Source organism: Mustelus asterias, unplaced genomic scaffold, assembly GCF_964213995.1.
Source record: "Mustelus asterias unplaced genomic scaffold, sMusAst1.hap1.1 HAP1_SCAFFOLD_44, whole genome shotgun sequence".
In the NCBI taxonomy this organism is placed as follows: Eukaryota; Metazoa; Chordata; class Chondrichthyes; order Carcharhiniformes; family Triakidae; genus Mustelus; species Mustelus asterias.
This window is the reverse complement of record NW_027590121.1, coordinates 465,753-493,740: the sequence shown is the minus strand read 5'-3', so window position 1 is coordinate 493,740 and position 27,988 is coordinate 465,753. Positions and strand designations below refer to the sequence as shown.

Below are 27,988 nucleotides of genomic sequence, written 5' to 3'. Positions count from 1 at the left end.
ACAAAATGCAGTCCTGGATGTAACTGAGAGCAGAAACAATAACAGCAGAATCCTACCCCTGGAATCACTCGTGAACTCGTTGGTGTCTCAGCAGCTGGGATGAAACTCTGAATCCCTTCCCACACTGAGAGCAGGTGAATGGTCTCTCCCCAGTGTGAACTCGCTGGTGTCTCTGCAGGCTGGATAATCGAGTAAATCCCTTCCAACATTGAGAGCAGGTGAACGGTCTCTCCCCAGTGTGAACTCGCTGGTGTCTCAACAGGATGGATGACTGAGTGAATCCCTTCCCACACTGAAGGCAGGTGAATGGCCTCTCCCCAGTATGGACTCGCTGGTGTGTCCGCAGCTGGGATAATCGAGTGAATCCCTTCCCACATCGAGAGCAAGTGAACGGTCTCTCCCCAGTGTGAACTCGCTGGTGAGTCAGCAGGCTGGATGACTGAGTGAATCCCTTCCCACATTGAGAGCAGGTGAATGGCCTCTCCCCAGTGTGAACTCGCTGGTGTATCTGCAGCTGGGATGACTGAGTGAATCCATCCCCACATTGAGAGCAGGTGAATGGCCTCTCCCCAGTGTGAACTCGCTGATGTATCTGCAGTTGGGATGACTGAGTGAATCCCTTCCCACAGTGAGAGCAGGTGAATGGCTTCTCCCCAGTGTGAACTCGCTGGTGTCTCCGCAGGTGGGATGAGTGAGTGAAACCCTTCCCACAGTGAGAGCAGGTGAATGGTCTCTCCCCAGTGTGAACTCGCTGGTGTGTCAGCAGGTTGAATGACCGAGTGAATCCCTTCCCACACTGAGAGCAGGTGAATGGCTTCTCCCCAGTGTGAACTCGCTGGTGTCTCCGCAGGTGGGATGAGTGAGTGAAACCCTTCCCACAGTGAGAGCAGGTGAATGGCCTCTCTCCAGTGTGAACTCGCTGGTGTATCCACAGGTGGGATGACTGAGTGAATCCCTTCCCACACTGAGAGCAGGTGAATGGCCTCTCCCCAGTGTGAACTCGCTGGTGTCTCTGAAGGTGGGATGACTGAGTGAATCCCTCCCCACATTGAGAGCAGGTGAATGGCCTCTCTCCAGTGTGAACTCGCTGGTGTCTCTGCAGGCTGGATGACCGAGTGAATCCCTTCCCACACTGAGAGCAGGTGAACGGTCTCTCCCCAGTGTGAACTCGCTGGTGTGACTGCAGGCTGAATGACAGAGTGAATCCCTCCCCACACTGAGAGCAGGTGAATGGTCTCTCCCCAGTGTGGTTGCGCCGATGAGCTTCCAGCAGAGATGGGGCTCTGTATCCCTTCCCACAGTCCCCACATTTCCATGTTTTCTCCATGGTGCAGGTGTCCTTGCCTCTCTCTTGGGTGGACAATCAGTTGAAGCCTTGTCCACACACAGAACACGGGTACCGTCTCTCCCTGCTGTGAATGGTGTGATATTTATTCAGGCTGTGTAACTGGTTAAAGCTCTTTAGTCAGTGCACTGGAAGACTCTCACTCGAGTGTGGAAGTGTGTTGGTGCTTTTCCAGTCACACTGATGTTTGAAATCTTTTCAAATCAACAGACCGGACAATCATTTCCCCTTCCAGATTCAAAGGCCGATGATATTCAGCTCCCATGGAATATGACTCTGTCAGATCGAGACGTGACGTTTGAGATTTTTGCCTGTGATTCCTCGTTCAAAGTCCTGTGAAATGAGTTTGCAAAAGTCATCACAGTCAGTATAGGATAGAAATTCAGAGCAGACAATTCTAGTTTCTATGGAACATTCTTTCCTATTTCATTCCCAAAAAGTTGTAAATCTCCATCCATATCTGTGGATTCTATTTAAAAATGAAAGTGGATGGGCACTTGAAGGAAATAAACTTTCAGGAGAATGGGGATATAGAGTGGGAATGGGACTGGAATGGTATACAGAGAGTCAGCATGGACTCGAGTTTCCGAATGGATTCCTTCTGTGCTATAATGGCTTTATGACTGGAAATGTATAACATCGCTACAGCATTATATTACAATGCAAGAAATAATAATAAAAGTATTTTATTACAGAAACATAAATAATATATCTAATCTGGGTACCATATAACAACACTAGACATATCTCTGTCCTATATTAACGTAAATGTCAGCCATCTCCTGGGGAAAGCTGCCCTTTAATTGTGAACATTAGAAAAAAGATCATCCTTTTAGACAGACAAATAAATGTGTCAAGCTGAGGGATCAAAGGATGTTTACCAGGCTGATTCAGGGAATGGCAGGACTGATGTATGAGGAGAGACTGACTCGGTTAGGATGGTTTTCGTTGGAGTTCAGATGAATGAGGGGGGAATCTCAAAGAGACTTATAAAATTCTTACAGATCTAGACAGGATAGATGCAGGGAGGATGTTTCTGATGGTGGAGGAGTCCAGAACCAAGGGTCACAGTCTGAGGATTCAGGGTAGACCATTTAGGACAGAGGTGAGGAGACATTTCTTCACCCAAAGAGTGGTGAGCCTGTGGAATTCATGACCACAGGAAGTAATTGATGCCAAAACATTGAATGTATTCAAAAGCAGCTCGATATAGCACTTGGGGCGAATGAGATCAAAGGTTATGGGGAGAAAGCAGGATTAGACTATTGACTTGCTTGATCATCCATGATCTTAATGAATGGCAGAGCTGGCTCGAAGGGCCAAATGGCTTCCTCCTGCTCCTATCTTCTATGTTTCTCTTAAATTTCTTTAAGAGAGAGAGAGAGACCTGGGGGCCAACCTTTCCTGAGTCTGCACTCTCCCTGGATTCACTTCCTTTCCCTTCAGTTGTTGCAATTCTCCAATTACCCCCAGAATGAGAAAAGAAAGTGTTTTACTCACAGATGTTGGCCTCTTTTAGGTTGAGACTGAAGGAAGTTTGAGTCTGTCTGAAGCTCAATCTTCATTTACACAAAGCCCGCGCTCTGATTGGCTGGAGGACCACGGTCTTTCCGGTCCTCCAAGTCTTCCCATTGGCCAGAGCTGGTGAGCCGCAGTGAATCAGAAGTGCGCATGTGCGGGTTTTGGGGGACTGCCCATGTGCCCATGGGGCGGGGCCCGGGACAAAGCCGGCGCACTGACCATTGTCTGTCCGGGTCTTCCAGCCTTTCCCATTGGACAACAGCTCAGCGCGGCTGGAGGGCAAAGTCCCGCCCACCCCCACGTGGGGCTCCGCCCCTCATTGTCTGTCTGCGTGGGATTGACCAATGGAAACTCTGGAGGACCGGCAGTACTCGGGTCCTCCAGCCAATCAGAGCTCCCCTATTGTCTGAATGCGGAAGTTGCACAATGAGCTTGTTCAGCTGCTCATTCCTGCCCAGCAAAGCTGCTGCTGCTGCTTCTCTCTGAATGAAGATTGAGCTTCAGACAGGCTCAAACTTCCTTCTGTCTTCAACATCTGTGAGTAAAACACTTTCTTTTCTCCCCCTTTCCATTTATTTTCTCATTCTGGGGGAAATTGTTGACTTGCAGCAACTGATCACGAGAAATAGAAGCAGGAGCGGCCACCAGGCCCTTGAAGCCTGTCCCGCCATTCAATCCGATCATGGCTGACTGATGCTGGTTTCAACTCCTTTACTGTGCCATTTCCCCATAGCCCTCTATTCCCCGATCTATCAAATATGTATCCACCTCCACTTTAAATACTTCTAACGATCCAGCCTCCACCACCCTTTGGGGCGGGGAATTCCAGAGCTTCATCATCCTCTGTGAGAAGAAATTCCTGCACACCTCAGTTTTAAATGACTGACCCTTTATTTTGTTTGAAAATATCTCACCATCTACCCTGTCAAGCCCCCTCAGGATCTGAAATGTTTCAATAACTCCTTTGTCTTCAAAACTTCAAGGAACACAGACCTTGACAATTTACTCCCTCGTGATAGGACAACCCTCCTATCCCAGGAATTAGCCTGGTGAATTTCCTTTGGACTATGTCCAATATTACTATATCCTTGTTTAGATAAGGGGATCAAAACTGTATGCATTATCCCGGGTGAGGCATCACCAACACACTATACAGTTGCAACAAAACCTCCCTGTTTTTAAACTCCAACCCCTTTGCAATAAAAGCCAAAATGCCATTTTCCTTCTTAACTCGTGTGGGACCTGCCTGCTAGCTTTTTGTGATTCATGCACAAGAACACCAAGATCCCTCTGTACTTCACTCACCGGCAGCCTCTCTCCATTTAGATAATCTCCCTGTTGATTCCTCCAACTGAAATACATGACCTCACACTTCCCCACTTTAAACTCCATTTGCCAGGTTTTGAAGAGAGGGGTGACTTTATTGCATCTTCCCCAATGCCCGACTCACCTTTCCCAGGCCCTATCCCTGTAGCCCTACATTTTTACCCCACTAATCCACCTAATCTACATCTATTGGGACACAAAGGGGCAATTTAGCATGGCCAATCAATCTAACCCGCACATCTTTGGACTGTGGGAAGAACCTGGAGAACTCAGAAATCCACACAGACATGGAGAGAATGCGCATACTCCACACAGATTGTCACCGGGATTGAACCTGGGTCCCTGGCACTGTGAGGCAGCAGTGCTAACCACTGTGCTGCCATGGCGCCATATCTAAATAAACTACAGATTTCTCTCGATCTACCCTCCTCCTTATATCCTCAAACTATTCAAGCAAATTTGTCAAACATAATTTATCTTTCTGAGAACCATGTTGACGAGGTTTGATTATATTCAGCTTTCCTAAATGATTAGCTATTTGCTCTTTGATTATTGACTCCAGCGTCTTGCCAATAATAGATGTTAAATTAACTGACCTATAGTTCTCTGCCTTCTGCCTTTCTCCCTTTTTGACCAAGGTAGTCACATTGACCGATTGCCAATCTTCTGATACTCTCCCGGAATCTAGCAAGTTACAAAAAATTTAAACAAAATTCTCCACAATCTCTTCAGCAACCTCCATTAAAAAGCTAGCGTGCAGTTCATTGGGTCCTGGTGACTTGTCCGCCCTTAGCTACTGAAGGGAAAGGAAGTGAGCCCAGTCTATATACTCCATACATTTTTGGTCCAGTCATATAGACATATATCTGTCTGGCAGCCTGCATGGAGATTTCCAGCTCTCTGTGTCCAGGACAGGAAGCAGTGAGCATGGATCTGTCAATCAGCACCTACAGGAGAATTGGGAGGGTGAATATTAGATACAGCAGAGTGAGAATGGAGGGACAGTGTGTGGGATGGAGATTTACAGCTTTTGGGGAATGAGAGAGGAAAGAATGTTTCATAGAAACTAGAATTGTCTGTTCTGAATTTCTATCCTGTACTGACACTGATGACTTTTGTAAATTCCTTTTACAGGATATCAGAAGGTGAGAATTTACAGACAGAAATCTCAAACCAAACATCACATCAACATCTGACAGAATCACTCAATTTATCGGGACCTCAATATCACTGACCTTTGAATCTAGAAGGGGAAATGTTTCTCTGTTCTGTCAGCTTCTGAAGATTTTAAGTATCTGTGTGACTGGAAAAGCACCAAGACACACACACACCTGAGTAAGAGTGTTCCAGTGCACTGAGTGTGGAAAGAGCTTTAACCAGTTACACAGCTGAAAATACATCGCAGCATTCACAGCGGGGAGAGATTGTACCCATGGTCTGTGTGAGATTTAACTGATTGTTTAAACTACAGAGTCACAAGGACTCGCACCATGGGGAAACCGTGGAAATGTGGGGACTGTGGGAAGGGATACATGTGCCCATCTCGGCTGGAAATTCATCGACGCAGTCACACTGGGGAGAGGCCCTTCAGCTGCTGTGTGCGTGGAAAGGGATTCACTCAGTCATCCGAACTGCGGACACACCAACTAGTTCACACTGGGGAGAGGCCATTCACCTGCTCTGTGTGTGGGAAGGGATTCACTCAGTCATCCAGCCTGCAGAAACACCAGCGAGTTCACACTGGGAAGAAGCCATTCACCTGCTGCGTGTGTGGGAAGAGATTCAGTCAGTTATCCAACCAGCAGACACACCAGCGAGTTCACACTGGGGAGAGGCCGTTCACCTGCTCTCAGTGTGGGAAGGAATTCAGAGTTTCATCCCAGCTGCTGAGACACCAGCGAGTTCGAGTGATTCCAGGGGTTGGATTCTGCTGTTATTGTTTCTGCTCTCAATTACATCCAGGACTGCATTTTGTTCATTCTCACAGTTGGTCAATGCGGAGGGACGAGGGTTTCTTTCTGCTGGACTGGCCGGTCTCATGACTTTGCCTCCAGTGGCTGGTGCTCGGTAGTTAAGAGATATTTAGTCAGCATTTCTGTTTGAAAACCCCTCAAATGCTCATCCAATTTCCTTTGTAATTGTTTATTGTCTCCACTTCTTTCACCCTCGTAGGCAGCAAGTTCCAGGTCATTACCATTCGCTGCATCAAAATATTCTTTCTGACGTCGCCCCCCCCCCCCGGCATCCCACATATCCGAACCAAAATCTGCACCCCCCTCATCCTTGTCCCATCAGCTAATGGGAACAGCTCTTCTTTGTCCACCTTATCTAAACCTGTCAGAATCTTGTCCACCTCTATCAAATCTCCCTTCAACCTCCTTTGCTCCAAGGGAAACAACCCCAGCCTGACATCGACAATAAAGAACAAACTAACAGAATATGTTAATACCTGAAATTAAATAGGAATGTTTAATTTCTGTTTTAAAGATATTGTGAATATATTGTCCTGGACAATAAAGAAATTGGAATAACTCACCTTGGGTGTGGTTGAATGGAATATATCAATCTGGTATCCACCTGCAGTCCAGTGAATGTCTGGAATGTGTAGCTAGAAATCCCTCCCTAACAGCACTGTGGGTGTACTTACACCCCAGGCATTGTAGCAGTTCAGGAAGGCAGTGTTGGGGTTGACCACGGCCGAGGCAGCTACAGACAGCCACATATTCTGTTATAATTGAAGGACTGCAGATTGAATGTGAGGCATTCTGGGACTGGACTATCTTGACTACATTCCTGTGACTGCTCAGTTTCTGCAATCATGAACCATTAAAGCTGCTCAGCAGGGCCCCGACAGAGGACCAGGTGAGAATATTTACTCAGAATGAGTTAGAATTAAACTTATTCTAGGACCGGCTGGTGTTCAGCGGCTGAGATACTTGAATCTGTAAAAAGGGGGTCTGACCAATCAACAAACGATGATAGGTAGTTGGTTCAAAGCGTTCTCAGGCATTATTTAAATTATTTTATCATATATTTGTGACGTGATAGTCGAAGTGACGGTATACTCCAAGTAGCACTGGACTGAAAAGCGGATCTCTGAGAGTAGATTCTAATAGTTATAATCCTACCCAAGCACAGCCAGTGAAAAATCAGAGCTCGAGTGGGGACCGGACAGGTCTCTTACCTGCCATTTGGAAACTAAAAGTAAGAAACTTATCAATACAATGATAAGAGAATAGAGCCAATCTTTCGAGTCTGGATGACACTTCAGAAGAGCTCTTATGGAGGGTCATCCAGACTGGAAACATTGACTCTATTCTCTCTCCACAGATACTGTCAGACCTGCTGAGACTTTCCAGCATTTTCTGTTTTTGTTTCAGATTCCAGAATCCGCAGTATTTTACTTTTATGATAAAATGATTAGTTCTGATTGGAATCCCCACGACCCTCCCGCAAAACAGAGGGAGTGGTGGCAAAGGGAGAAAAAGGATAAGGATGATAAAGTCTGGGTTCTGATTCTCATGTAGAACTAACAAAACGAGTGAATCAGTTTGTAAAGAACAGAAGTTACCCATCCCTAACAAAAACTGATCAAATTAAAATTATTCGGTTAAGAAAACAAAAAGAATAAGAGATGAAGTTTAAAATTAAGATTGTTTTGTTAGAGAAAATTTTTTAAATTATGTAAAGTGACGTAATTGTGGGCCAAGTTTTTTCTGCTCACTCCCCACCCCTTTAGGTTCTGTAGAAAAGTTAACCCTTTCAGCAGACAGTTCATTTGTTTTTAAATCGCCCGGAAACTTATGTCTATTTTGCTTTATAATTGAGGATTTATGGGAACCAGTTAAATGTGGAAATTTTAAGCTTAGCCACTAAGACTATATTCGCTTGCGGTGTGACCCTGAGTCAGGAACAGTTTCAGAGTCAGCAACCATTACTGAGAACATGGCAGAGGGTCATGCTGCTGTGGATGTTCACCAGGAAATGGTTCCAGTTTTGCCAGTTGACTCTGCTGTGGGAGTGGAAGAGGAATGTTCATGTACAGATTCTCAAACTACCTCTTCACCTCCCATTCCAGAAACACCATTACAAGATTTACCAGTGGTATTGTACAGGTCGCACTGCAACCACAAAGCTCCTGACAGACTTCCGTATTGTTAAAGACATTACTTTGTTGTATTTCTGTCCTGATGGGGGATTGAAATTTAAGGGGAGGAGAAGTGTTACAGAGTGTTCTTCTCAGCCTCTCTCCCTTCTGAGCACGTGCGGGCTTTGGGCAGGGTTTCAGTCTGCAAGTCCAGGCTGGTTCCAATGCTCCTGTTTCCTTTTGTTTGCCAATGATTTTTAAACTTTGTTATTTATTTATATAAAGAACATCCTGCTTTTAACAATGCATTTGACTACCTTATCTGTGGACTGAAGTTCCCACAATTGTAAAGCAGGAGATTAGTTAAATGGACAACCTGAATTGAGAGACAATTAAAGAATAAATGATTCATTAATACAGATGTTCGGCTGGAAATGTAAATTTGAACACAAAATTTTATAACTTTTAGAATTATAAACATATTAAGAATGGTTGAAATGTTGTGGGGATTATGAGATGTTCCCTTCTGAAGCCAACAGAATAGAAAAAAACAGGTAACAAGACTTGTTAGGGGGCAAGGTGCCACAGTGGTTAGCACTGCTGCCTCGCAGCGCCAGGGACCTGGGTTCGATTCCCGGCTGGGGTGACTGTGCAGAGTCTGCAAGTTCTCCCCATGTCTGCGTGGGTTTCCTCCAGGTGCTCCAGTTTGTTCCCATCGTCCAAAGGACACACGGGTTAGGTGGATTGGCCATGCTAAATTCTCCCTCAGTGTACCCGAACAGATGCTGGAGTGTTGTGACTAGGGGGATTTTCCCAGTAACTTCATTGCAGTGTTAATATCAGCCTACTTGTGACACTGATAAATCAACTTTAAAACATTGTTAACATTGACTGGCGGGAATGAATCGGCTCCTGTTCAAGATGTCTCAACATTGAATGACTGATGTTAACTAATTATTGGTCGACGCTCAGGCTACCCCAAGCTAAGAGATATCGTTTGAGAGAAAGAATTGTCTTAAAATTCAGACAATGTGTGCAACTAGCTAAAAACCAAACCAATTTCATTATTGACAAGTTATAGACCAATTGGCTAATTCCCAACAATTGGCTAAGCTGGGCTTTCTACATTTTGAAAGTATAAAAAAGGGGATTCAAGAAACTAATTTGGTAGACGTTTTTAAAAGTTCAAGGTGTTTTTAAGCTTATTTATTAGTGTCACACATTCACACTGCAATGAAGTTACGCTGAAAATCCCTTAGTCGCCACACTGGTGCCTGTTCGGGGAAACTGAGGGAGAATTTAGCATGCTCAATGTACCTAACCAGCAAGTCCTTTGGACTTTGGGGAAAAAACCCCCACAGACAGGGGAGAATATGCAGACTCTGCACAGACAGTGACCCAAGGTGGAACTCAAACCCGGGTCTCTGGTGCTGTGAGGCAGCAGTGCGAACCACTGTGTCCTACAGAGAGGTGTTGGGAGCTGTTGATTTTACAAGTTATCCGTGTTTTCAGAGCCACCACTCCATGTCCTGGTCTGAGAGGGATGGAGAGAAGTTAAAGTTAAGCTTTCTCCTTTACTGTTGATCGATACTTTGCTTTTTTATCTCTCTGACTTGTTACATTTTTAATGGTGAATAAACTTTCTGAATTCACCATTTAAAGTGTTCTTTCTTGCCATATGGTTGAGTCACTGGAACCTGGGTAATTTATGATTAGGGAGGTTGTTGTAAACAAGTGAACCCCATAAATCTTAGTTCAAACAAATCAAAATTCTTACATATGGAATGCAATCCTTTATTACGAGAGAAATTAAACAGAGAAGTAAAGATGTTATGCTTCAGTTATACAGGGCGTTGCTGGAACTGCATCTTGAATAGGGGCTGCAGTTTTTGTCTCCTATTAAACAAAGGATTGTAGAATCCCTACAGTACAGACAGAGGCCGTTCTGTCCATCGAGTCTGTACCAAACACCATCCCACCCAGGCCCTATTCCCATAACCACATGCATTTACTCCAGCCAGTCCGCCTGACACTAAGGGTCAATTTAACACAGCCAAATCAACCTAACCCACACATCTTTGGACTGTGGGAGGAAACCGGAGCACCCGGAGGAAACCCACACAGACACGGGGAGAATGTCCAAACTCCACACAGACAGTGACCCAGGCTGGAATTGAACCTGGGTCCCTGGCGTTGTGAGGCAGCAGTGCTAACCACTGTGCTGCCGTGCTGTCCCATTTTATAAATACCATGGAAGCAGTTCAGAGGAGATTTACTAGATTGATTCCCAATCCAGTAGTGTGAAATATTAACACTGTTTCTCTCTCCATAAATGTTGCCAGACCTAATGCATTTTTCCAGTCATAGAACATAGAACATAGAACATTACAGCGCAGAACAGGCCCTTCGGCCCACGATGTTGCACCGACCAGTTAAAAAAAAACTGTGACCCTCCAACCTAAACCAATTTCTTTTCGTCCATGAACCTATCTACGGATCTCTTAAACGCCCCCAAACTAGGCGCATTTACTACTGATGCTGGCAGGGCATTCCAATCCCTCACCACCCTCTGGGTAAAGAACCTACCCCTGACATCGGTTCTATAACTACCCCCCCTCAATTTAAAGCCATGCCCCCTCGTGCTGGATTTCTCCATCAGAGGAAAAAGGCTATCACTATCCACCCTATCTAAACCTCTAATCATCTTATATGTTTCAATAAGATCCCCTCTTAGCCGCCGCCTTTCCAGCGAAAACAATCCCAAATCCCTCAGCCTCTCCTCATAGGATCTCCCCTCCATACCAGGCAACATCCTGGTAAACCTCCTCTGCACCCTCTCCAAAGCCTCCACATCCTTCCTGTAATGTGGGGACCAGAACTGCACACAGTACTCCAAGTGCGGCCGCACCAGAGTTGTGTACAGTTGCAACATAACGCTACGACTCCTAAATTCAATCCCCCTACCAATAAACGCCAAGACACCATATGCCTTCTTAACAACCTTATCTACTTGATTCCCAACTTTCAGGGATCTATGCACACATACACCTAGATCCCTCTGCTCCTCCACACTATTCAAAGTCCTCCCGTTAGCCCTATACTCAACACATCTGTTATTCCTACCAAAGTGAATTACCTCACACTTCTCCGCATTAAACTCCATCCGCCACCTCTCGGCCCAACTTTGCAACCTGTCTAAGTCTTCCTGCAAACTACGACACCCTTCCTCACTGTCTACCACACCACCGACTTTGGTGTCATCAGCAAATTTGCTAATCCACCCAACTATACCCTCATCCAGATCATTAATAAATATTACAAACAGCAGTGGCCCCAAAACAGATCCCTGAGGTACACCACTTGTAACCGCACTCCATGATGAATATTTACTATCAACCACCACCCTCTGTTTCCTATCCGCTAGCCAATTCCTGATCCAATTTCCTAGATCACCCCCAATCCCATACATCTGCATTTTCTGCAGAAGCCTACCATGGTGAACCTTATCAAACGCCTTACTAAAATCCATATATACCACGTCCACTGCCTTGCCCCCATCCACCTCCTTGGTCACTTTCTCAAAAAACTCAATAAGGTTAGTAAGGCACGACCTACCTGCCACAAAACCATGCTGACTATCACCTATCAATTCATTACTCTCCAAATAACTATAAATCCTATCCCTTATAATTTTTTCCAACATCTTGCCGACAACAGAAGTGAGACTCACCGGTCTATAATTCCCGGGGAAGTCTCTGTTCCCCTTCTTAAACAATGGGACAACATTTGCTAACCTCCAATCTTCTGGTACTATACCAGAGGCCAACGACGACCTGAAGATCAGAGCCAGAGGCTCTGCAATCACTTCTCTTGCCTCCCAGAGAATCCTTGGATAAATCCCATCCGGACCAGGGGATTTATCTATTTTCAGACCCTCCAGAATATCCTGCACATCCTCCTTATCAACTGTAATACTGTCTATTCTACTCCCTTGCAACCCAGTGTCCTCCTCAGCTATATTCATGTCCCCTTGCGTGAACACCGAAGAGAAATATTGGTTCAATGCTTCACCAATCTCCTCCGGTTCCACACATAACTTCCCTCTGCCATCTATAACTGGCCCTAAACTTGCCCTAACCAACCTTCTGTTCTTGACATACCTATAGAACGCCTTAGGATTCTCTTTAACCCTATCCGCCAAAGTCTTCTCATGTCCTTTGTCCTTTGTGTTTATTTCAGATCTACCTGTAGTGGTAGGAAAAACACTATTTACTATCCAGGATAAATAAATGTCCTTCATCAGCTTTTGTGGATCATTTCAGTGGAAATGTGCTCTCCCAGGTTCAAAGAGCATCAGCCCACTGGAAGCAAAGTCGTGAGACCGGCCAGTCTAGCAGAAAGAAACCCTCCGACTCTCCCACTTCACCAACTGTCAGAATGAACATGGTTCAGTCCTGGATGTGATTAACAGCAGCATCCAACCCCTGTCATCATTCGTGAACTCGTTGGTGTCTCCGCAGGCTGGATGACTGAGTGAATCCCTTCCCACACAAACAGCAGGTGAATGGTCTCTCCCCAGTGTGAACTCGCTGGTGCTCCCGCAGGCTGGATGACGTTCTAAATCTCTTTGTGCAGTGAGAGCAGCTGAATGGTCTCTCCTCGGTGTGAATGCGCTGGTGGATAACCAGATCCCGAGAGCTTTTGAAACCACTGCCACAGCCGGAGCATTTAAAGGGTCTCTCCTGGGTGTGAGTGAGATTGTGACTCAGCAGGCTGGATGAATGAGTGAATCCCTTCCCACACACAGAGCAGGTGAACGGTCTTTCCCCGGTGTGAATTCGCTGGTGCTCCCGCAGGTGGGATGATGTTCTAAATGTCTTTGTGCAGTGAGAGCAGCTGAACGGTCTCTCCCCAGTGTGAATGCGCTGGTGGATCGTCAGTTCCCGAGAGCTTTTGAAACCACTTCCACAGTCAGAGCATTTAAAGGGTTTCTCATTGCTGTGAGTGACTTTGTGTTTTGACAGATTGGATAACTGCATAAATCCTTTCCCACACACCAAGCAGATGAATGGTCTCTCTCCAATGTGAACGCGCTGGTGTCTCTGCAGATCGGGTAAATGAGCGAATCCGTTCCCACACTCAAAGCAGATGAATGCTCTTTCTCCAGTGTGAACCAGCCGATGTCGCTGCAGATGATATAACCGAGTGAATCTCTTCCCACACACAGAACAGGTGTACGGCTTCTCTCCAGTGTGAATACGTTGATGAATTTGCAGCTCAGAGGGGGTTTTGCAACCCTTCCCACAGTCCCCACATTTCCACAGTTTCTCCATGTTGCAGGTGTCCTTGTGTTGCTCCAGGTTTGACCATCAGTTGAAGTCTCACACAGAACAAGATTATAGTGCCCTGCTGTGATGGTGCAATATTGTTTCAGGCTGTGGAACTGGGAAGCTCTTTCCACAGTCACTGCACGGGAAAATCTCAGTTGATTGTGTGTGTGTGTGTGTGTGTGTCAGTCCTGTTCCAGTCACAATGATGTTTAAAGACTGCTGAAGCCGATAGAACAGAGAAACATTTCTCCTTCTGGATTCAAAGACCGAAGATATTCAGGTCCCGATGAATTGAGTGACTCTGTCAGATGTTGATGTGATGTTTGGTTTGAGATTTCTGTCTGTAAAATCCTCAACTTCTGATATCCTGTAAAAGGAGTTTACAAAGGTTATCACTGTCAGTACAGGATAGAAATTCAGAACAGACAGTTCTAGTTTCCATGGAACATTATTTCCTCTCTCATTCCCTAAGAGCTGTAAATCACCATCCGACACACTCTCCCTCCATTCTCACTCTGCTGTATCTAATATTCACCCTCTGATTGTGGCTGATTGATAGATCCATGCTCACTGCTTCCTGTCCTGGACACAGAGAGCTGGAAATCTCCATGCAGGCTGCCAGACAGATATATGTCTATCTGACTGGACTAACAATGTGTGGAACATACAGACTGGATTCACTTCCTTTCCCTTCAGTTGCTGCAAGTCCCCAATTTCCCCCAGAATGAGAAAAGAAATGGAAAGGGGGAGAAAAGAAAAAGTGTTTTAATCACAGATGTTGGCCTTTTTTAAGGTCAAACCAAATAAACAAACTCAAGTTAAATCAGGACAAAGTAAAAGGGGCAGCTCCCCAAAAGGAGGGGGAGCAGCCCAAACAAAAATCAAACTACAAAGGAAACTTAAAAACATCAAATCATAATGTGATTATTAGGGTCGATAACACATCCCAACCCCTGCAGTGCCCAATGGGGGCAGAAGGCGTCAACCGCACCCATGGACATCGCATGTTCCCTCTCCAGGGACACATGGCCGCGAACGTAGCCACAGTAGAGGGGCAGACAGTCAGGATGGACGGCCCCCTCGATTGCCTGCTGCCTGGACCTATAAATGGCGCGATTCGCCAGGCCCAGGAGCAGGTTCACGAGGAGGTCGCCATCCTGACCCGCCCCTCTCTGTGTGGGTTTCATCCGGGTGCTCCGGTTTCCTCCCACAGTCCAATGATGTGCGGGTTAGGTCGATTGGCCATGCTAACAAAATTGCCCCTTAGTGTCCTGGGATGCCTGGGTGGGATTGTGGTCGGTGCAGACTCGATGGGCCGAATGGCCTCTTTCTGTGCTGTAGGGTTTCTATGATTCTATTGTCCCTCTGAAGACAGAGGTTCTGAACCAGCCTCTGAAACCACGCCCATTGTGACCCGCCACCGTCAGCAGCGCATGCGCTCCGTCTCCGCTGAAACAAGATGGCGGCCGATAACCGGGGCCTGTTCCCGGGATAAAAGCCTGGGAGCTGTAAACCCGGGACCTGCAGGGTCTGATTCGGGCCGTGCGGCCCACAGCGGATGTTTGTGAAGCCAGAGCTCCCTCCCTACCCCGACTCCCGGCTCCATTTCTCCCGCAGCCCCACCGACTCACCTGCTGAAAAAAGCATCTCCCGCATTCATGGGGCTCTGGGCAAAGTGACACTGCGCACGCTCCAGACATAGCACCGCGCCTGCGCAATAGGCTCCTGTGGAATGAATAGGACACGTTCACACCCGCAGGGGCACCTGGGAATTAACGGCGTCATTGTCAAAGACAATAATAGAAAATTATCTTGTGCAATTAAGATCAATTAATTTTTAAAAATGCATTCCTCGGAATTTGTGCGCTGCGATTCTCTATTTCTAAAATTGATTTAAACCAGTGCTCTCCTGTGGGAATACCCTGAGTTTTTAAAACTTTTCCCACTGGTTTCCTCTCGTCTCTCTGCTCTCCTGAAGGTGCTCACACTGGCTGGGTAAATCCCACAGAGACAGGTTTCTTTCACTTTCTTTCTCCTGATGCTGAATATTCTGTTTTATGGAACGATACATCACAGATGGAAACCATTTGGCTCATCCTGCCCAGTCGGGCTGTCTTTAAGATCTGTCCAGTTAATCCCACAGCCCTGCTGGCAGAGTGAGAACAATATCTATATATACTGCAGCAATGCGGGAGGTGAATGGAAAATGTTTTCCAGTTGCATACCTCTCAGACACACTCATCCCTAGAAAGATAAATTGGCCTGGTGTACTAAGAACAAAGAAAACTACAGCACAGGAACAGGCCCTTCGGCCCTCCAAGCCTGCACCGACCAGACTGCCCGACTTAACTAAAACCCACTACCCTTCCAGAGACCATATCCCTCTATTCCCATCTCATTCATGTACTTGTCAAGACGCCGCTTAAAAGTCAATACCGTATCTGCTTCCACTACCTCCCCCGGTAATGAATTCTAGGCACCCACCACTCTCTGTGTAAAATATCTGCCTCGTACATCTCTTTTAAACTTTACCCCTCGCACCTTAAACCTATTCCCCCTAGTAATTGACTCTTCCACCTTGGGAAAAAGCTTCTGACTATCCACTCTGTCCATGCCTCTCATAATCTTGTAGACTTCTATCAGGTCTCCCCTCAACCTCCATCGCTCAAGTGAGAACAAACCAAGTTTCTCCAACCTCTCCTCATAGCTAATGCCCTCCATACCAGGCAACGTCCTGGTAAATCTTTTCTGGACCCTCTCCAAAGCCTCCACATCCTTCTGGTAGTGTGGCGACCAGAATTGAACACTATATTCCAAGTGCAGCCTAACTGAGGTTCTATAAAGCTGCAACATGACTTGCCAATATTTAAACTCAATGCCCCAGCCTATGAAGGCAAGCATGCCGTATGCCTTCTTGACGACCTTCTCCACCTGCATTGTCACTTTCAGTAATCTGTGTACCTGTACACCCAGATCCCTTTGCCTATCAATATTGTTAAAGATTCTGCCATTTACTGTATATTTCCTATCTGTATTAGACCTTCCAAAATGCATTACCTCACATGTGTCCGGATTGAACTCCATCTGCCATCTCTCCACCCAAGTCTCCAACTGGTCTATATCCTGCTGTATCCTCTGATGGTCCTCATCGCTATCCGCAAATCCACCAACCTTTGTGTCGTCTGCAAACTTACTAATCAATCCAGTTACATTTTCCTCCTAATCATTTATATATATTATATATATCCTGTGTGAATTCGCTGTTGTGTCCAAAGACCGGATGGCCCAGCAAAATCCTTCCCACACAAGGAGCAGGTGAACGATCTCTCCCCAGTGAACTCGCTGATGTAACAGCAGGTGGGATGAGATGGTGAATCCTTTCCCACACACAGAACAGATGGATGGCCTCTCTCCAGTGTGACTGTGTCTATGGTTTTCCAGCAAGTACGGATAATTGAATCCTTTATCATAATCATCACATTTCCATGGTTTCTCCATTTTCCCAGCCCCAATGTGACCGTGTCGATGGGTTTCCAACCGGGATGGATAATTGAATCCTTTACCACAATCCTCACATTTCCACGGTTTGTCCATGGTGCTGGTGTCCTTCTGTCTCTCCAGGTTGGATGATTAGTTGAAGCCTCATCCACATACAGACCATGGTGTGATGTTTTTCAGGCTATGTAACTGGTTAAAGCTCTATCCACAGTCAGTTCACTGGAGCACTCTTACTTGGGTGTGTGTGTGTGTGTGTCTCAGTTCTTTTTCTGTCACATTGAATTTTGAAATTTTCTTCCACTGACAAAACAGGGAACGATTTATCCCTCGACTGTCAAAAGCAATCATATTTAGGTCATGATGAATCGAATGACTCTGTTAGACTTTGATGTGAAGTTTAGTTTGAGTTTCCTGTCTGTGAATCTTCCTCTTCTAGTTCCCTGCACAAAGAGTTTTAAAAAACTGCTTCAGAACTGACAATTTCAGTTTCCACGAAACATTTCTCTGTCTCATTTATCTTGAGCTGTAATCCCCATCCCACACACTCTCTCTTGTCCCTGAGCTAAAATCAAACTCATTCCCCATCTCCACTCTGAGCTCAGCTCTCTCTCCCTTCAGCTGGATTCAGTCCTCCAGACCATGTGCAGATTGAGAGGACAATCAAGAAGTCAATTATTTTCCTTCCAAGTCAGGGGATGTGCAGCCCCACTGACTCTGTTGTTACCACAATAGTCACATGTGCTCTGCTCACCAATGAAACACCACAGTGACCATTAACATGGGCCTGTTCCTTGGAAAAGCTCCATTTTATTTGTGCCACAACAGCAGCGGAATTACCTCCTGCACAGGGACAAAGGTATCATCAGTCACAGAAAATAATTGCAGCTGGTGTCTCAAATCTCATTTTACCATTTGCTCTCAGACATTCTCAATTCAATTTTGAAATGCAAACTGAAATCTGGCATTATGGGGTAAATTAAAACACATTTTAATGGTCATTTTCAGAATGACTATTCTCAAGAATTAATTCCCAAGTCAGGAAATTAAAATTCTCATCAGCAATGTAGGCGGCACAGTGGTTAGCACTGCTGTCTCACAGCTCCAGGGACCTGGGTTCGATTCCCAACTTGGGTTACTGTCCGTGCGGAGTCTGCCCGTTCTCCCCATGTCTGCGTGGGTTTTCTCCAGATGCTCTGGTTACCTCCCATCGTCCAAAGATATGCCAGTTAGGTGCATTGGCTGTGCTAAATTGCCCCTTAGTGTCCTGGGATGAGTAAATTAGAGGGATTAGCAGGTGACATATGTGGGGTAATGGGAATAGGGCATCGGTGGATTGTTGTCGGTGCAGACTCGATGGGCCGAATAACCTCCTTCAGCACTGTAGGGATTCTATGAAATACTTTGGGAGAATTGCTATTTTAATGGGTATTTTCACAAATGCTATAAAATGATTTTTCAAAACAAATTAATATTTTAATGATTAATAAATAAAAAGTATTTAATAAAACAACCACCCAGTGTGGGGTTCAGGATTCTAACTCAGGGTTTCTGAACTCCAGGAATCACTAACTGAACCAGCCGGGAATTGTCTCCACAAAACTTCCCCAACTCCCTCCTGGGAAAAAGCTGCAAACCCGGGAGCTGCAGCTTTTTACTGGGGGTGTTGGAGCCTCCAGCGGGTGTTTGTGAATCCTCCCCGCCTACCTCCCAGGGTTTCCTTCCCAGAGATCAGAGTCCTCACTGATTTGAAGCCAAAGTGTTACCTCTTATTTATTGTCCCCCTCCCCATCCTCTGATGTGAACCATCCTCCAGTGGCTGAGCCAGGATGGGGCCGTTAACCTGGGCCTGTTCCCGGGAGGGAGAAGCCCCGCAGCTGCAAACCAGGGAGCTGACAATGATTCTGAAGGGTTTGCGGATCCACAAAGTGTTTCCAAATCCTCCCAGCCACCGCCTAACGCTGACTCCGCTTCTCCGGGACAAACAAGCGCCAAGGACAGCAATGACACTGCGCATGCTCCACATCACAATGCCCGGGGACTGATTGACGGCAGCTCCGGACCAATAGGAAGAGGGGGCGGTGCTGGAGGACCGAGCGGGAGCGGCTGGTCCTCCAGCCAATCGGAGTGAATGAGGGGCGGGACCTGAAGCATGCGCAGTGCGAGTAATGGCGGCGGACGGACGGTTTCAACTTGGAAACGAGATCAATACGAGGTAGAGGGCGGCGCGCGGGGAATGATAAATGTGGCGGGTGGGTGGAGAGACTTTGTAAACATGTTGTTGAAACCCAAACCCCGGAAATGAACTTCCCGGTTCCCCCCTTTGTACCAAATGGAGCGGCAGCTTGTAGTGTTAGACCCGGGCTGACTGCCGCCATTGAGGCTGCATGTGGGAGGCCGGCAGGGATTGCGATCGGAGAGTGAAGCCCTGACGTCACAATGGAATGGGTGAGAGTGTGACGTCACAATGGAATGGGTGAGAGCGTGACATCACAATGGAATGGGTGAGGGTGTGATGTCACAATGGAATGGGTGAGGGTGTGATGTCACAATGGAATGGGTGAGGGTTTTCCCAGGTCGGTGGTGACGTTCACGAGGGGTCATAGGTTCAAGGTGAGGGGGGGAGGTTTAACACGGATACCAGAAGGACATATTTTACACAGAGGGTGGTGGGGGCCTGGAATGCGCTGCCAGGCAAGGTGGTGGAGCGGACACACTGGGAACGTTTAAGACTTATCTAGATAGCCACATGAATGGAGTGGGAATGGAGGGATACAAAAGAATGGTCTAGTTTGGACCAGGGAGTGGCGTGGGCTTGGAGGGCCGAAGGGTCTGTTCCTGTGCTGTATTGTTCTTTGGGGACAAGTGAATCACTCTGACTATAAAAAGTGTAAGAAAATACTGAAGAGGGAAATCAGGAGGACAAAAAGAGGGTCTGATATGGATCTGGCAGGTAAGATTAAAGAAAATTCCAAGAGGTTCTATAGCTATATTAAGAGTAAAAGGGTGGCTAGAGAGAGAATAGATCCCCTTAAAAATCAGTATGGCCATCTGTGTGTGGAGCCACAGGAGATGGGTGAGATTTTTAATGACTACTTCTCCTCTGTTTACTGCGGAGAGAAAGAAATAAGGGAAACAAGTGGTGATGTCTTGGGCACACGCATGTTACCTGGGAGGAGGTATCTGCAGCCTTATAAAAGCAAATTACTGCGGATGCTGGAATCTGAAACCAAGAGAGAAAATGCTGGAAAATCTCAGCAGGTCTGGCAGCATCTGTAAGGAGAGAAAAGAGCTGATGTTTCTTGTCTAGATGACCCTTTGTCAAAGCTCTGAAACATCAGTTCTTTTCTCTCCATGCAGATGCTGCCAGACCTGCTGAGAATGGGGAGAGAGTGTGTGGGATGGAGATTTACAGCTTTTGGGGAATGAGAGAGGAAAGAATGTTCCATAGAAATTGTCTGTTCTGAATTTCTATCCTGTACTGACACTGATGACTTTTGGAAACTCATTTTCCAGGATATTGAAAGAGGAATCACAGGCTGAAATCTCAAACGTCACGTCTAGATCTGACAGAGTCTTATTCCTTGGGACCTCAATATCATCGGACTTTGAATCCAGAAGGAGAAATGATTGTCCAGTCTGTCAATTTGAAAGGATTTGAAATGTCAGTGTGAGTGAAAAAGCATCAACACACTGCCACACTTGAGTGAGAGTGTTCCAGTGCACTGACTAAAGAGCTTTAACCAGTTACACAGTCTGAATAAATATCACACCATTCACAGCGGGTAGAGACTGTAATCTTGTTCTGTGTGTGGACGAAGTTTCAACTAATTGTCCACTCAAGAGACAGGTAAGGACACCTGCACCATGGAGAAACCATGGAAATGTGCAGACTGTGGGAAGGGATACAGATACCCATCAGAGCTGGAAACTCATCGGCGCAGCCACACTGGGGAGAGACCATTCATCTGCTCTCACTGTCGGGAGGTATTTAATCAGTTATCCCACCTGCAGTCACACCAGCGCGTTCACACTGAGGAGAGGCCATTCACCTGCTCGCAGTGTGGGAAGGGATTCATTCAGTTATCCAACCTGCAGACACACCAGCAAGTTCACACTGGAGAGAGGCCATTTACCTGCTCTCAGTGTGGGAAGGGATTCACTCGGTCATTCCACCTGCAGAGACACCAGCGAGTTCACACTGGGGAGAGGCCATTCACCTGCTCTCAGTGTGGGAAGAGATTCACTCGGTCATCCCACCTGCAGAGACACCAGCGAGTTCACACTGGGGAGAGGCCATTCACCTGTTTTCAGTGTGGGAAGGGATTCACTCAGTCATCCAACCTGCGGACACACGAACGAGTTCACACTGGGGAGAGACCGTTCACCTGCTCTCAGTGTGGGCAAGAATTCACTCAGTTAGCCGACCTGCAGAGACACCAGCTACGTCACACAGGGGAGCGGCCATTCACCTGCTCTCAGTGTGGGAAGGGATTCACTCAGTCATCCCACCTGCGGATACACCAGCGAGTTCACACTGGGGAGAAACCATTCACCTGCTCTCAGTGTGGGAAGGGATTCACTCAGTCATCTGACCTGCGGACACACCAGCGAGTTCACACAGGAGAGAGGCCGTTCACCTGCTCTCAGTGTGGGGAGGGATTCACTCGGTCAACCCACCTGCAGACACACCAGCGAGTTCACACTGCGGAGAAACCATTCATCTGCTCTCAGTGTGGGAAGGGATTCACAAACTCATCTGACCTGCTGACACACCAGCGAGTTCACACAGGGGAGAGGCCGTTCACCTGCTCTCAGTGTGGGAAGGGATTCACTCGGTCAACCCACCTGCGGACACATCAGCGAGTTCACACTGGGGAGAGGCCATTCACCTGCCCTCAGTGTGGGAAGGGATTCACTCAGTCATCTGACCTGCGGATACACCAGCGAGTTCACACTGGCGAGAGACCATTCACCTGCTCTGTATGTGGGAAGGGATTCAGAGTTTCATCCCACCTGCTGAGACACCAACAAGTTCACGAGTGATTCCAGGGGTTGGATTCTGCTGTTATTGTTTCTGCTCTCAGTTACATCCAGGACTGCATTTTGTTCATTCTCACAGTTGGTCAATGGGGAGGGTCAGAGGGTTTCTTTGTGCTGGACTGGCTGGTCTCAGCCTCCAGTGGGCTGATGCTCTTTGAGTCTTGTTGCGAATACCTGGTTTCAAATGTCACAAGGATCACAGAGTGACAGGGTGTTAGGAGGTTTCGAGATATTTAGTCAGAAGAAAACAGAGGTTGGCAGTGCAAAGGTACATTTCTGAATGGAGGGCTGTGACAAGTGACATTCCTCAGGGATCAGTGCTGGGACATTTGCTGTTTGTAATATATATAAATGATTTGGAGGAAAATGTAAGTGGTTTGATTGGTAAGTTTGTGGACAACACAAAGGTTGGTGGAATTGCGGATAGCGATGGGGTCTGACAGAGGATACAGCAGGATATAGATCAGTTGGAGACTTGGGCGGAGAGATGGCAGATGAAGTTGAATCCAGACAATTGTGAGATAATGATGGGAAATATACAGTAAATGGCAGAACCCTTAAGAGTATTCATAGGCAGAGGGATGTGGGTGTACAGGTACACAGGTCATTGAAAGTGGCAACGCAGGTGGAGAAGGTAGTCAAGAAGGCACACGGCATGCTTGCCTTCATCAGCCGGGACATTGAGTTTAAAAATTGGCAAGTCATGTTGCAACTTTATAGAACCTTAGTTAAACCGCACTTGGAATCTCGTGTTCAATTCTGGTCACCACTGTACCAGAAGGATGTGGAGGCTTTGGAGAGGGTACGGAAAATATGTATCAGGATGTAGCCTGGTATGGAGGGCATTAGCTATGAGGAGAGGTTGAAGAAACTTGGTTGGTTCTCAGTGGAACGAAGGAGGTTGAGGGGGGCGACCTGATAGAAGTCTACAAGATTATGAGGGTCATGGACAGAGTGGATAGTCAGAAGCTTTTTCCCAGGGTGGAAGAGTCAGTTACTAGGGGCATAGGTTTAAGGTGCGAGGGGCAAGGTTTAAAGGAGATGTACAAGGCAGGTTTTTTACACAGAGGGTGGTGGGTGCCTGGAACTCGTTGCCGGGGACGGTAGTTGAAGAAGATACGACAGTGACTTTTAAGATGTGTCTTGACAAATATATGAATAGCATAGGAACAGAGGGATATGTTCCCGGAAAGGTCGGGGATTTTAGTTCAGACGGGCAGCATGGTTGCTGCAGGCTTGGAGGGCCAAAGGGCTTGTTTCTGTGCTGTAATTTTCTTTGTTCTTCATTCTGTTTGGAACACCCCAAATATCCATCCAATTTCCTTTTTAATTGTTTATTGTCATATACTTCCTCCACCCTCGTAGGCAGCGAGTTTCAGGTCATTACCATTCGCTGCATCAGAATATTCTTCCTCACATCTCCCCCACTCCCCCCCCGCCCCCGGCCCGGTCCCCTTGCATCTTTGACCCAAAACAAGAAATCTGTGACCCCCCTCGTCCTTGTCCCTTCAGCTAATGGGAACAGCTTTTCTTTGTCCACCTTATCTAAACCTGTCAGAATCTTGTCCACTTCTATCAAATCTCCCCTCAACCTCCTTTGCTCCAAGGAGAACAACCCCAGCCTGACATTGACAATAAAGAACAAACTAACAGAATATGTTACTGTCTGAATACTATAGTTGTTGGAGAAGATTCTTAAAGATAGGATGTATGCGCATTTAGAAAGTAATAAACTCATTAACGATAGTCAACATGGTTTTGTGAGAGGGAGGTCATGCCTCACTAACCTGGTGGTGTTTTTTGAAGAAGTGACCAAAATGGTTGACGAAGGAAGGGCTGTGGATGTTGTCTATATGGACTTTAGTAAAGCATTTGACAAAGTCCCTCATGGTAGGCTAGTGAAAAAGGTTGGATCCCATGGGATAAAGGGGGAGGTGGCTAGATGGGTGGAGAACTGGCTTGGTCATAGAAGACAGAGGGTGGTAGTGGAAGGGTCTTTTTCCGGCTGGAGGCCTGTGACTAGTGGTGTACCGCAGGGCTCTGTATTGGGACCTCTGCTGTTTGTGATTTATATAAATGATCTGGAAGAAGGAGTAACTGGGGTGATCAGTAAGTTTGCGGACGACACAAAACTGGCAGGACTTGCAGATAGTGAGGAACATTGTCAGAGGCTACAGAAGGATATAGATAGGCTGGAAATTTGGGCAAGGAAATGGCAGATGGAGGTCAATCCTGATAAATGCGAAGTGATGCATTTTGGTGGGAATAATGTAGGGAGGAGCTACACGATAAATGGAAGAACCATAAAGGGTGTAGAGACGCAGAGGGACCTGGGTGTGCAAGTCCACAGATCTTTGAAGGTGACGTCACAGGTGGAGAAGGTGGTGAAGAAGGCATATGGCATGCTTGCCTTTATAGGACGGGGCATAGAGTATAAAAGTTGGGGTCTGATGTTGCAGATGTATAGAACGTTGGTTCGGCCGCATTTGGAATACTGCGTCCAGTTCTGGTCGCCACACTACCAGAAGGACGTGGAGGCTTTGGAGAGAGTACAGAGGAGGTTTACCAGGATGTTGCCTGGTATGGAGGGGCTTGGTTATGAGGAGAGATTGGGGAAACTGGGGTTGTTCTCCTTGGAAAGACGGAGGATGAGGGGAGACTTAATAGAGGTGTATAAAATTATGAAAGGCATAGATAGGGTGAACGGTGGGAAGCTTTTCCCCGGGTCGGTGGTGACGTTCACGAGGGGTCAGAGGTTCAAGGTGAAGGGGGGGAGGTTTAACACAGATATCAGAAGGACATATTTCACACAGAGGGTCGTGGGGGCCTGGAATGTGTTGCCGGGCAAGGTGGTGGAGGCGGACACACTGGGAACGTTTAAGACTTATCTAGACAGCTATATGAACGGAGTGGGAATGGAGGGATACAAAAGAGTGGTCTAGTTTGGACCAGGGAGCGGCGCGGGCTAATTGTTCCTGGTTTCTCGTTTCAAGGCTTCATTCTATGATCATCTTGCTGGTGCCAGTACAGAGTGAGACTGCGGATAGTTGGGAACCTGTCTCGGGGGCAGGGAATTCATATGGTGTTCGTGGAAGTGGAAATGACTAGGGTTGGGAAGCATTTTGTGATCAGGGCCATTGTGATCTCCTGGACTCGTTTCGATCGCCTCAGGGGGTCGGAGAGGAATTTCCCAGATTTTTTTTCCCCATATTGGCCATGGGGTTTTTCACTCTGGGTTTTCGCCTCTCCCTGGAGATCACATGGTCTGGAATGGGGGGGTGGGGGTAAGTTAATAGGTTGTAATGAACAAAGCATCGTAGCTGTGAGGGACAGCTCGGTGGATAGGATATTGGTATGTAGATAGGCTGGAAAATTGGGCGGGGATCCTGGATTCAGGATTCAATCCTGGACCGGGGAGCGGCGCGGGCTTGGAGGGCCGAAGGGCCTGTTCCTGTGCTGTATTGTTCTTTGTTCTTTGTTCTTTGAAATCAAATGGGAATGTTTAATTTCTGTTTTAAAGATATTGTGGATATATTGTCCTGGACAATAAAGGAATTGGAATAACTCACCTTGGGTGTGGTTGAATGGAATATATCAATCTGATATCCACCTACAGTCTAGTGAAAGTCTGGAATATGTACAAAGAACAATACAGCACAGGAACAGGCCCTTCAGCCCTCCAAGCCTGCACTGATCACGTCTTCCTAACTGGACCATCCGTTTGTATCCCTCTATTCCCAGTCTGTTCATGTGGCTATCTCAATAAGTCTTAAATGATCCTCGCGTGTCTGCCTCAACCACCTTGCTTGGTAGTGCATTCCAGGCCCCCACCACCCTCTGTGTAAAATACGTCCCCCGCATATCTGTATTGAACCTTGCCCCCCCTTACTTTGAACTTGTGACCCCTTGTGTTTGTCATTTCTATAAGGTCGCCCCCTCAACTTCCGTCTTTCCAGGGAGAACAACCCTAGTTTACTCAATCTCTCCTCATAGCTAATACCCTCCATATTTGGCAACATCCTGGTAAACCTTTTCTGCACTCTCTCCAAAGCCTCCACATCCTTCTGGTAGTGCGGCGACCAGAACTGGACACAGTATTCCAAATGTGGCCTAACCAACGTTCTATGTAACTGCAACATCATATGCCAACTTTTATACTCTATGCCCCATCCAATAAAAGCAAGCATGCCATATGCCTTCTTCGCCCCCCCCTTTCCACCTGTGTTGCCACCTTTATGGTTCTGTGGACTTGCGCACCCAGATCCCTCTGCGTGTCTCTGCTCCTGATGGTTCTGCCATTTATTGTATAGCTCCCCCCTGCATTAGATCTACCAAAATGCATCACTTCGCATTCATCTGGAACTCCCACCTACCTGATGAAGGGGCAGCCTGTCCCGAAAGCGAGTGGCTTTTGCTACCAATTAAACCTGTTGGACTTTAACCTGGTGTTGTTAGACTTCTTACAGTGTTTCCCCCAGTCCAACACCGGCATCTCCACATCTTAAATTCCATCTGCCATTTCTCTGCCCAATTTTCCAGCCTATCTATATCCTGCTGTATTCTCTGACAGTGTTCATCACTGTCCGCAACTCCAGCAATCTTTGTGTCGTCCGCAAACTTGCTAATCAGCCCAGCGACATCTTCTTCCAAATCATTTATATATATATCACAACAGCAGAGGTCCCAGTACAGAGCCCTGCTGAACACCTGAGTCATGATGTGGAGATGCCGGTGTTGGACTGGGGTAAACACAGTAAGAGTTTTAACAACACCAGGTTAAAGTCCAACAGGTTTATTTGGTAGCAAATGCCATTAGCTTTCAGAGCGCTGCTCCTTTCGACCACCTGCTCCATCTGACGAAGGAGCAGCGAACAAATAAAGAACAATACAGCACAGGAACAGGCCCTGGTCCAAACTAGACCATTCTTTTGTATCCCTCCATTCCCACTCCGTTCATGTGGCTATCTAGATAAGTCTAAACGTTCCCCGTGTGTCCGCCTCCACCACCTTGCCCGGCAGCGCATTCCAGGCCCTCACCACCCTCTGTGTAAAATATGTCCCTCTGATATCCGTGTTAAACCTCCCCCTCCTCACCTTGAACCTATGACCCCTCGTGAACGTCACCACCGATCTGGGAAAAAGCTTCCCACCGTTCACCCTATCTATGCCTTTCATAATTTTATACACCTCTATTAGGTCACCCCTCATCCTCCGTCTTTCCAAGGAGAACAACCCCAGTTTACCCAATCTCTCCTCATAACTAAGCCCTTCCATACCAGGCAACATCCTGGTAAACCTCCTCTGCACTCTCTCTAAAGCCTCCACGTCCTTCTGGTAGTGTGGCGACCAGAACTGGGCGCAGTATTCCAAATGCAGCCGAACCAACTTTCTATACAACCGCAACATCAGACCCCAACTTTTATACTCTATGCCCCGTCCTATAAAGGCAAGCATGCCATATGCCTTCTTCACCACCTTCTCCACCTGTGACGTCACCTTCAAGGATCTGTGGACTTGCACACCCAGGTCCCTCTGCGTATCTACACCGTTTATGGTTCTGCCATTTATCGTATTGCTCCCCCCTACGTTAGTTCTACCAAAATGCATCACTTCGCATTTATCAGGATTGAACTCCATCTGCCATTTCTTTGCCCAAATTTCCAGCCTATCTATATCCTTCTGTAGCCTCTGACAATGTTCCTCACTGTCTGCGCTCCGAAAGCGAATGGCATTTGCTACCAAATCAACCTGTTGGACTTTAACCTGGTGTTGTTAAAACTCTTACTGTGAACACCCTAGGCACAGACCTCCAATCAGAAAAAGACCCCTCCACTGCTAACC

General features: G+C 46.8%; 2 protein-coding genes across 2 annotated transcripts in view; one reads left to right on the top strand and one right to left on the bottom strand.

Annotated features, from left to right (window-relative positions):
• Window positions 1–27,988, top strand: part of LOC144483034 (uncharacterized) — a 305,151-nt gene that overhangs the window by 42,082 nt on the left and 235,081 nt on the right. The gene's annotated exons all lie outside the window — the stretch shown is intronic.
• The window catches only part of LOC144483006 (uncharacterized), a 148,763-nt gene that overhangs the window by 42,182 nt on the left and 78,593 nt on the right, over window positions 1–27,988 (bottom strand). Inside the window, 1 exon segment of the mRNA XM_078201831.1 lies at window positions 69–1,187. Coding sequence (XP_078057957.1) covers window positions 69–1,187 — 1,119 coding nt within the window.